Here is a 12,054-nt window from a genome sequence, read left to right on the forward strand (position 1 = left end):
TCCTCGCCTTCTTAACAAGACACGCAGCATGAAGAAGGGGAAAAAATTAACACCTCAAAGTATGCATAGAGCTACATAGAGGTGAGCCGTGTTGAGCCACCCTAAATTAGACCTTTGCAAAGTAAAAAATAATAATAATGCCAAATACCAATACACAAATGTAGGACAACAAATCAAGTTCATTTTAAGAAATAGCAGTGGTTTTTGTACTGTTAGTAAATGTTAACTACACTTTGTTCAAGTTCTCTAGCAACAGTAAGTAGGAATGTATTCTTTAAATGGCCAGTTCACTGATCCCCATTCACTGGATGCAGTATTACTGAGTCGGATTGATGCACAGTCAGTGCTGTAGCCTAAACAAGTGATGCATGCCATGGTAAGTATTCATACTTGCGCACAGTTACACTAGTTAGCAGTGGAGTTCCTATGTCTGTGTGTGTACTACAAACAATGACATCTGAAATGGGATTATGTCATCCAGTTAAAGTTAATAAACACTGAACAGTTACTTGAGGCAACAAAGATGGTGCATGACCATGGTATCTTTACTGTGTGTGTTGTCACTAAGTGCCTTGAAAGATGCCTATAAATAACTTGAATCAATATTAAAAGGGTGGGTTTTCTGTCAGCTACTGAGAAAACATGGATGAGGCATGTTACCCAGCAGGCCAATGTTAGATTTCTATGGAGGTGCATGTCAGGTTACACCACATCTATGGTGTAAATTCAATACAAAGGTATAAACCAGGCTTTCAAAGTTAGAAAATAGTTGCAAATGTTCAAAACTGTAACAAAATAATCTATGTGGCTAGAAACCAGGAGTATGTGGGGAATCTCTTAATTCATTATGTAATTTGAGTGAACTGACCTTTTAAATGTCATTAGTGCTACAAAGTCAAATGTATTATTTTTAAATTAGTACCATTACAGGACACTGAGGTTGAGGTTGTGCATACAGCCTGAAGTGTATATGTCAGTGGTTGCAGATCATGCCCTAAAACTCCAGCTCCTCTGAAAAGGCTGGAAGGGTTTCTTGATGTTGAAGAGCATGAGATGAGGTTTGATTCGAGGGGTTTTCTCAGGTATGACAGCAGCTTTGCTTTCCTCGGTGGGAAATCGACTCTGGTAGACTTCTGGGTATGACCTCTGGAACTGAAAAGGGGTTCACGTATCTTTACTGCGGTGTATAACAGCAGACCTATAACATCTAAAAATCCTCCAAATAAAGCCATTTGAGATAGAAAGTAAGATTGGGTCAAAATCTAGTATATGGCTGGAACATGTATGACCAATGCACAAAATTGAGGACATGGTTGAAAACAGTTGTGGAACGACTGTAAACAACTATTTTCAAATGAAAAAGCTCAACCTGCTAGTAAAGTTAGTAAACGTCCTTAGATTGCACAATATAAATATCAGCTTGTACATGATGTATGTTCCTGAATTGTATCTTAACCCATGTATCAAATTGTCTTGTATTGGAGAGATGCACACACCCCTATCGATGATGACAGTCAACAAACAGTATTCGAGCTTTAATAACTCCCTTTGTCTAAACTCCCATCGCCACCACCAGTGAACAGGTAAAGTAAATTAAAAAGAAAAACCACACCCACCTATCCATCAACACAATGACACAATAAGTGGAGCCCATACAAATATATTAATGGATAATTCCGGGTAAATTAAACCTTCAGGCTATAGTTCCCTAATATTTTAGGTCTGAAAGAAGGATTCTGAAGATTTTCTTTTTAATTGCTCCTGTTTTGCAGTAGTTCTGTAAATAATTCTGCTGAAGAGAGAGCAGCAGAACAGCAGATCTACAGCTCCTCTGTAGAGATTGTTTTGATATGTTGTTGCGCTATCCCTGCATCAATAAACACCCTTAAAACTGAATATGGACATCAGTATGGATTTGTGTTGATGCGTCACGGATAAAAGCCTACCAAGTCTCTAAGTGGCTTTATTTTTGAAAAATACCGTAGTCGCTACACATATGCCAAGTGTCACCTAGTTTCAGCCCCTTTATCTGTTTGCCTCTCTCCTATTTTCTGTGCTTTTACACACAATATTATATATTTCCAATAAGGCTGTACTCACTGACACATTTTTTGGGTTTTGTTGACAAATAATGGAACAAGTATGAAATAGTGACTCAAATAGGTCACATTAAGAAAAGATTTTAACCAGCATTCACTTTCCAGCCATTTTTAACCTGCTGCTCTGTCCTTATTAAATCCTAATTATATAGTACATCAGCTGACCAGAACACCATATACATAATTTCAAGATATGTTTTTTGTCTACACAGTGCTCGCTCATTGTAATTCAGGTCCGCAGCGTGCAGTCAGCACAATTGTGAGGTATGCCTGGAGGGAAAGCCCTGCATTGTGCCTGCAATACTGGTGACTGATAGTACAAATAAATGCTTACAATGTATTGCTTACAAAGGAAGTTAATTTTGGTGACTTTAAACAGGCACCTGATATTGGCTCAAAATCTAACTGACTCTAAATTTTAACTATTCCATGCATTCCTTTTTAAATGGCATAGACGTACCTGTTTAAGCCTTTTCCTTTTGTCCTTGGCAGGGAGTTCTTTGTCTGCAATCAGGCCCTCTAACAGCTCCTGCAGGGGGATCTGAGTACCTATTACCTTCTGCTCCTCGGACTCCACCCTGCTGATCTGCTTACAAAAAGCTGGAGATGAGCTGAAGTCTGTGTCTGAACCCGCATATTTAATCTGATGGAAGACACAAAGGAAAAGCATTTCCATTAGGATTAATAGCTTCAAAATTGGTAGGAATATAGAGTTACATTTTTACACTAAGAACTACTTTATTTACTTCGCCATTACTGCCTTTACAGATATTCACTTATGAGCCGATATAATTCAATTCATGACAAAACTTCAGCATAGGTCATGCATGTTTCTGTTATTGAGCCTACAGTCATTGATGTAAATTATGTGGGAATTAAAAATAGAAACACCTGGACACAAAAGCGAAAACAGCGAAAGTCTTTATGTAACAGTAGTTACAGTGCTGACATATCGGTTCCACATAATGGTTAACGGTCTCCTTGATTACCAATAATTGCTTGCAGGCCTGAAAAAAACTAATTGGTTGATCTTTTGTAAATAGGAATCTTTTGTCCAGGCTACAGGGTGGTTATCATTTAAAATCCAATTTACAGCCCTGAATTAAGATAAAAACACATTTTCCCATTCACTGTGTGGGATGTGCAGGCTTATGCATCCAATGTTGGACTCAAAGATAAAATTCAATCAGGCTTTCGTCTGTAGGCCAAACAATATTGAACACAGACTGTATTGACAATCTCGTTTGACTTTCTGATGTGCCAGCTGAAATTAAATACATTCACATATTCAACTGGGGAGAAGAGTTAAAGAAAAACCCTCAGGACCCCTTTTTCACTCCCTGAAAGCAATTAAGAGGTTAGGCACAAAACACCAGAGAAATCTGTGTCACTAGGTCTGTCTTCCTAGACGTTCTGGGGCCATATTCATTATAGAAAACTAACTCAAGCTCTCTGTGAAAGAATACTTTTATTACTAAAATAAAGAATGCAAGTACCTTATTTTGATGGCAGACATTTTCTAGAGATTTGTCATTTTGAAAATATTACGTCATGAAAATCTGACATATCAGTGTTTTACAGTGATATGAAACCTGTGACATTGTTTCTGTTTTTTTGTTTTTTTTTTCTTTTTTTTCTTTCTTGTCAGTTTTAGGAACAAATCTTACATTGACTCTTGGTAAGGAACTCTTCTTCCTTCTGGCAAGATAAGATTGTTTTATTAATGAAGTGTCTACAGTAATGAAATGCCACAGAAGTGACTCCTTGCCCACAGATTACGGTTTATGGTTTAAAATGTGTACACCTGATGCTGGAGGGAGAATGCAGTAAATCACATGCTCACATTATTTTTATCAAAACACTTCAGGGTTACAGTGATGAGAAAGGAAGAAAAACAAAATCTGGACTGGACTGTGTCCCTGTTTCTGTTATTTATATTGTTTCCAATGGCAACAGTTTTATACAGAGCCTTGCATGCTGGCCTCTAGTGCAGCAGCGACAGCACTGTTGTTTAATATCAGATTTGGATTTTCATGTTCATTCATGTTTATACAAAAATGCATGTAATTACACCATCATGAGAAGAGCTTTTCATCTATCTGAAGTAGCAAATTTAATTTCACGATCAACCCACAACAATGCTGCTGACCAGCTGCACTCTCACATCCGTTCTTGTTGCATCTCAGATCTCAGTTTACCATAGAAGAAAGTCACAAGAGGAAATACAGATGGGACGCTAAATCCACAACTAAACATAATAACAGGACATTTAGACCCTCAAGCTACTGACCCAAACAGTCCCCACTCTCATTAACAAAGAAATGAATATAATTCCTGGATTTTTGTGACTAAGTAATATCTATATCCACTAGTCACTCTACATTTTGTTCAGCATATTTTCATTACAGGTGATGCATAGGTATAGACTAGTACACATGGATTGTAGGAGTGAACAGATGCCGGCAGTATGTGATGCAAAAAGCAGCAGGAGCTTGTTTAATTTGTTAACAAACAATAAGTGAAAGGTACTGACGTGGACTCTTTTGAGATGAGACAGGTGCTCCTCAACCTGGCGACGCAGCCTGGAGGGAACTTGGAAGATGGTGTTGTGGTGCTCCATCATAAAGGTCACCAGTTTGGTAGCCAGCAGCTCGTCCAAGTCCATCTCATCTCCTGAGCCCAGAACGCAGTTTGAGAACATCTGCACCATCTGGACAGAGACAGCACAACAACAAATGGATTAAAAACCAACTTCAAGCTGTACTACGAATTAACAACAACTCTTACACTCGTGGAGGTGTACACAATATGATGAGCAGCTGTCAAACTAATATGAAGCAACAAGCCCTGGGTGAGAGACCACATTTGTGAAAGAAAAATGTTCTATGCACATAGTGTTTGAGATTCTTTTGACCCTGGTTGCATTATCTTAGACAGCATTATGCATATTTAATATAATCTGAGCCAATTCAATATATTAGATGTGTCTTCTCAAGAGTTATATCCAATTCTTTTCTTGTAAGGCATAAGAGCAGAATATTTATTGGAACCAATCCTCAACTCAAGATTCACTTCACTAGATATTTTCAAAGCTGTGACCCTCCTCAGTGAGAGCAGCTTGTGTCGTCGACCCAAGTTCAAGACTCGGGTAACATGATAAAATTATACAATGGGCACGGCTAAGTAGGTGAACCTCGAGTTTCTCTTTCAGGTAAATGGAAAAGTGGTCCCAGACTTTCGGACTCTGCTGTATCTGCTCCCACGTTCAACAGAGAAGCACAACATGCTCATGCATAATATTCAGTTTTTGCTGGCCTACAGTAAAGGATGACCGTGACATCCAAAATATCCTTGATATGCATAAGACACTGGAGAGGGGGAAAAGTAAAATATATTCCTATCACAGTATATTCTTTCTGATGTTGTAGTTTTTTGTCAACAATTATTGTGTAAAGTTTTCTTCTTTGTTTTACATTTTCAGTGACTTTATTTGTGGCATTTTCTGTTTATTGTAAAAGCATCCTGGTTACCCAGGATAGTATGCTCTGCTGCTTTCAGTGGAGGGTATTTTCTAGTGTGTCATAATTCTACGGAGAATGATGCGAGGAAGTGTTGTGTCTGGAAAGTTTGAAGTGAACGTGAAGTGGATCCCCGAATACATCATACTTGATTTTCATGAATAATGTTCACTTCATCTGTAGCATACGAAATGTGTTGAGAAGGGCAGAGAGAAAAACAAGTACCGGTAAGCAAAATAATCATTACGTCAATCTTTTCCCCACACAGCAGCTGTTAAGCTCATATCACACAAATCATAGATTTTGTCGTATACAAATCTATATCAAGGAGTTATATGTTAATCTTTGCTGTTTCTTGCTGGGGGCAGGTGGTGGACACTACAGCGGGCCACTTTCGATGAGTGTTGAGCTGGGCCAGGGTTAGCAAACTAATTTAAACAGAAGAAAAGTGACAGGAACAGAAGCAAAACATTTAAAATTGGTATTGTTTTCAGTTGCTGGAGATGAAGTAAAGGAAATAAGTTTGATATAGAACTTGTAGTAGAAGGAGTACTAATAGTAACAGTGGCAACAGTTCTTTACTTATCATAAACAGCTGTTAATATTAATGTTGGCCATGTAATTATAGAAAAAGATAAAATTGCTCCTTTGCTATGTCTTGCTGTCTACCATACACAGATTCAGCAGATTCAAATCACCCAGCAACTTTTTTTTATCCTTTCCTATAATTGTGCTGCATCCTTATAATCTCACAGGATCATAAGGATTTTGGACAGACACAATTTCCCACAACATATCTGTGTCCCGAGGGCTGCACATTTCATAACAGAGAGAATACATGAAAGGGGAACTTGTACCAGTGTGCGGGTTGCAACAGTGTCATTAAGTGGAGGCAGATGGGGGTTCTGGCAGACCCGCGCCATGAGACGCAGCAAAAGCTGGAGGCGTCTGCGGTTAGGCGGCGGGAGTAAGAGACAGCTGGCTTGGAGAGCCTCCGTGGCCACCTCCTCCTCCTGTAGCAGACCTGCAGAGATATGAAGAAAGGAGAGTCATGATCCTGTGGGCAAACAGACAGTCCAGACAATATGAACACCTGCAAATGTTCATCTGTACAACGGAACAAATATTAGAAGCTGATCCACATTGGGGAACTACTCACTAAGAATGTTGACAAAGACTTCGTATAGATGGAAAGTCAGCAGTGGTTCTTTGAGCCTGTGGAAATAATCGGCCACTGTTCTCAGCACATCTCTCTCGAAACCCGGGTACACAGGCTGTTTGGTTTCATTGCCATTTGGCCCTGAGGAAAAAGACAAATACAGTTGGTCTTTGTGCTCCTCACAGGGAATAAACAACTGTAACTAATACCCAGTTGATTGTATGTGCAAGATCAAAGTGATACTGTCAACTTGTCTTTTTGTTTAATTTACAGACTTAACCAACTGAAAAGACTGAAAATAGCAGGTCTGTTAATGACTTTTGTTTAAATTGGAGAAGAAACAAGAAACACAGGCAATGTTAAACATGTACTTAAAAATAGACAAGAATAGTTGTGTAGATTTTTTGTTCAGTCAAATTAACTTATAAAACACACACTCACACTCTCTGACACACACGAAACCTTAGAGATTAAATTAATCCTGGACTAGAATATGAACCAACTGCAAACCATGACACCTACTCCTCCAGGGTGATAAACATAAGATATTTTAAAAGTGTATGACATTTAGGTAGTTCCATCTGCTATAGCCACAGTCCCCTAAGCAGATGGTGTTTTGTTTTTTTTAACATTAATGCTCAGAGATGGGAAAAAAAAAAAAAACTATACTCACATTTGGCAAGGCATTTCATTGCTGATACCACCCAGTAGGGCATGTCCTCTGGAGATGCAAAAGGAAAAAGATGAGTCATTATGTTCTTATGAGCTTCTGAAAAAAACAAGTTGGTCTTCTAGTTTTCGATTAATGCTTCATACCTGCTTTGTTCTCCAAAATGACTATGCCCGTCTTATTAACACTGAAAACATTGTGAACAATGTGCTTTCCATTCACATGTGTGGGGTTCAACACTCCATCCAATGACTTGAGGCCCAGCACCCTCTGTAAACTAAAACAACAGACTTGGCATAAAACTGCTAGAAAGTAATGGAAAGCACTAAAGTTTCCAGTAATGGAATATAGTTACATACTGTGCAATTGTCATCGATTTCCAGATGTGGTCCACTTGTTTTGGAGTAATCTCCTTCCTGCGTATGAGCTTGCATTCATTGACATCTCCTATAGCCACACTGTGCCTTTTATTCCACAAATCTGAAGTCTGTTAAAAAAGACAGGACAGGAAAAGTGTCTTTTAAATTTACAAGGATGTAGGAAGATATATTGAGTTTAACCTTATAATCAACAATGCTCCTTGTTTGTGAAACTAACAAGATGACAGAAATGATGATGTCTTGGATAAAGTTTTAAGAATATTGTAAATGACAGTTCAAATTAGCCATTAAAATAATACACTTTATAAGGGAACTATACTATACTTCTCTAATAATACACTTTATAGGGGAACTATGCAAATCTGGTCAGGTCTTTGCTGTTTGTTAACCCACCCACCCCTAAAAATCATTATGCCATTTTCTTTCAAATAAAAGTGTGTATTCTCATAGGACAGGACCCGAAATAGCTTTGTTTCTTGCTCACCAAAACAGAAGACTTCAGTGGTGCAGTGTTTTCCTGTTGGGGCAATTCTTCGTAGTCATCCCAGCGGATGAGTCTGGGCAGGTCACAGCTTCCTTTGAACAGAGGTCTTGCAGGAAAAGACTTCAGAGGAGACAGTGTGGGGAACCTGAAAAGACAATCAAAGAGCACTAAGCTGGGCAAAAGGGCATATTGAAGATGTAGCAACAATGCCCTGTAGTATTTGAAATGACAACAATAACAGTGCATGTTCACAAAAAAATACCTGTACAGATGGTTGTTGTCTTCAAAGTCTTCTGTCCCATGGCGTCCTTTGATATCTTCAATGACATGGGCCTTGAGGAACTTTCGAAGCAGCTGTAGTGTCTGATAGCGGGTCACCTCAGGCCCAAAGTTATGGTTGTGTCTTAGTAGCTCATGCAGGTAATCTACAGCCTCCGATCCTGTGAAACTGCAATCAAAGTAGCGGAAGTTTGCCCAGTGCCTTCTCAGTGGCATGCCTCCACGGAAGAGTTTAATGGTTTCATTCCACTGCATAACAAGGAGAAAGACAAGAATGAGAAATGCTGTACACTGTAGAGAAATATCAGATATAGCTAGACATTTCCATTGGTATTAGTATTTGTGTGTTTGCAGTGTCACAACCCAATGCATTAGATATGGCACATAAATATTTGCAGTAAAAAATGTACCTTTGCAGTAAAAAAAAAAAAAAATGCAATGTTGTTGTAATATAATCTCTCTGTAAAGTGAAAAGTCAAACACAGGATCCAGGCCAAATTGATTTGATTCTGAACAATATTTCATCCAAGACAAACATTGTTAAGTAAAAGTGTATTGTTCAAAACATAGCATGCACCGAAACAACTCATATCTATTCTAGTCACAAAAAGCTATAAGCAGTATTGAACATGATCTCTTTATAGGCTAGTGCTTTAGAGGGTACTGGGGTTGTAAATTATCAGATCTCACAACGTATCCAGGTGGGTTAAAGAAAAATGAACAAAACAGATAAAGGCAGAGAGACAGAGGGAAATAGGATTAAGATACACAACATCATTACAACAGGACGAGATGAAACTGGATAAAGCAAATGCTGCTCACTGGTCTGAATCACAAAAAGAGCAAAACATGCAGTGGGTGAATAAATACTGTATAGAGAAACCAAAGCCAAGAAACAGAGCCTTCTTATCATTATTTGTGACAGCAGTGTTGATGTGTTTAAGGACAGCAGGTGGAATATGTTTTCTCAGAGTTTATTCTCCCAGATAAAAAGTTAGGCATCTCTGAACTGTTATGAACTTATGTACTACTTTTGTTGTCTGTAAGTTTCATGTTCTGTCAGTATTACATGGTATTAATATAAGATACATTAGTTGAACAGGGCAGAGAGCAAAGGGAATACAATAGCTTAATGGCATGGCACTTAATTACTGCTGTTACTTTATTCTTTGTTGCTCTTCAGCTATGTATATACTGCATTGTCTTATTATGTTTCATGAAGGACTCTGCTGCTCTTGTTGTGTTGTTTTATTATGTTTTGTGAAGCACTTTGTGACTTTGTGCTGCGAAAAGTGCTATATAAATAAAGAATTATTATTATTATTATTATTATTATTATTATTAATAAGACATATAAAGTTGACAGGGAAGGGAAAAGACAGCACCTGAGGATTTACGTATGTGCCATGTCTTTCTGACTTGACCAAGTGAGAAATACAACTATTCTCTGGACATTATTGTTTCTGTAGAGCAGTGGCAAACTCAGTACCACAGTGTTTCCAATTCACTGGTTGTGATTAGTTTTGACACTGAGCAGGCTATAAGACCTTTTTCACTGTGAATATTTTTGACATGTCACAGAAGGAAAAGCACAACTCCATTTAGCTGCTTCCGCTTTGGTATTGTTCAATATCACATTTTAATGGGGTAGTTAAAAGGAGCACAACCATCAGTAATGCCTGCACTAAGGCTATCTCTCAAGTTAAATTACCCGTTATTAAGATGCCTATAGAAACAATTCAAACCTCCCTGGATAGCTCTGTTTTGGTACTGCATGAACAACATGATTACTTAAGAGCCAGTAAACTGGGCATATGAAAATCAAAGATTATGATGTGTGTGACGCTTTTACGTGAGAAAAAAAAATGTTGTAAAGTAGACTATACAACAAACTTGTGAGTCAGGAAAACAATGGACATTTTATTCCATTCCACAAGAAGTAGCCTAGCTTTTGTGGACACTGTGTTTTTGAGTTGTGGTGCCTCTTTAACTCTCAGACTCAGCAACTTGTAGCTAAGTTATGACACATGCGACCGTAAACAAGCTAAAACTACTATTTGAATGAACATTATTGCTTTCACATGCTAATGTGGAAAACGCCAATGTAACCTGTGGTGAGTTTACGGCAGTGTACCGAGACCCAGGAAATAAATTCTTCCCGTTTGGACCTTTAAAAGTTAACGTACAGCTTTTAATGTCAACTTCACCGTACGTTGCTAACGTTACCAACGGACTCACCAGCTTCGTCGCCCGGTATGGACCCGGTCCGATGACTTTACCTTCCATTCCGAGAGTGAAAACCCGTTTCACTTGTGTAAAAACATTGAGATATAACTTGGAGAAGCTTCCGTGAAGCTCGTGCTGTGGGTAAAAATAGTATCAGAGACACTGAGCACAGAACGTTGCTGAAAACTTTGAATCTCCTGCGTCACAGCATTGGAATGACGTGATTGGACAAAAGCGCTGATCACGTGACCAGCAGGAATGCAGCGTTTAGAACGTCTCTGGCGTTTATGAATGGATACGGTGGCACAATGCTCACAATACAAACTGCCACATTAACAATAGCAAGTCCTTTCATTTGCAGCTCTGCCCTCCCCTGGGTTAAAACGTTTGTTGTAGATCCCTTAATACAGACTTGACAAAGTCCTACAACCCCACTGCTTCAGTCTTGGTCATAGTTAGGCCTATTAGGCCTACTCAAATACAATTACAATTTGTCAAGTAAAATAGGTAGGCTATGTATTTTATCTTCAACATAACATGACTCTGAACCAACTGAGGCACTGACTGTAATCTGTAGAATAAAAAGTTTAATTGGATATCATAAAAAGCAAATAGAACCCTTCATTGAACAAGGTATGCCTTTGACCTTTAATCCCATGATTCAATAGCCTATCAAAAATTCACTGAACTAAAAACGGACAAGGACATGAGTTCAGTATAGCTGATATGGACACATTTCTCTTCAATGTATTTTTTTGGACATAAAAGGTCTTATTTGGGATAGATTACTTGTATAACATGGCTTGAAGGATCAAAGAGGTTGATGCAGCCTTGCTTTGAAAAGCAAAGCACACTCAAAGGACAAGCAGCTGGTGACATGATATTTTAACCAAAGCCACACAGAGGTTTCTGGATAGACTGCAATCACAACAGGAAGGTGAAACAGGAATTACTTGACTAGGAAACACGAAATAATTGCAGGCATGACCTTCTACAAATCTGTGGAGGATCTGTGTGTTGAATAATTGAAGCGATTCATAGCTGCGCAGAGGATGACCGTAAGCTACTTTTCAAAATACCTGGGGTAGCCTACCTACAGATGCAGGTTGTAGCCTACAGTTTTTTCAGTTAACTGTGTATGTTTCTTTAGACAGGATCCTGTTCTCACAAGAAATTTGTCACAACACACACACAAATTACCCCAGACTTATTATTCATTTGTAAATGTATCACGAAATA

At 38.5% G+C, this 12,054-nt stretch overlaps 1 protein-coding gene across 1 annotated transcript; it reads right to left on the minus strand.

The window, feature by feature from the left end:
- Positions 1-958: 958 nt before the first annotated feature.
- On the minus strand, positions 959-11,003 carry LOC146972465 (DEP domain-containing protein 1B-like). Its single transcript, XM_085803368.1, has 11 exons — positions 10,828-11,003; positions 8,573-8,838; positions 8,311-8,455; positions 7,806-7,933; positions 7,593-7,723; positions 7,450-7,497; positions 6,777-6,917; positions 6,475-6,641; positions 4,633-4,809; positions 2,560-2,742; positions 959-1,152 (listed from the first exon to the last, which is right to left on the minus strand). Exons 1-11 carry the CDS (start codon positions 10,873-10,875, stop codon positions 988-990), a joined length of 1,599 nt encoding a protein of 532 aa, XP_085659494.1. The 5' UTR covers positions 10,876-11,003; the 3' UTR covers positions 959-987.
- Between the last annotated feature and the right edge of the window lie 1,051 nt (positions 11,004-12,054).

The sequence above is a fragment of the Trachurus japonicus genome, chromosome 16, assembly GCF_045865225.1.
Source record: "Trachurus japonicus isolate A0001 chromosome 16, Traja_1.0".
In the NCBI taxonomy this organism is placed as follows: Eukaryota; Metazoa; Chordata; class Actinopteri; order Carangiformes; family Carangidae; genus Trachurus; species Trachurus japonicus.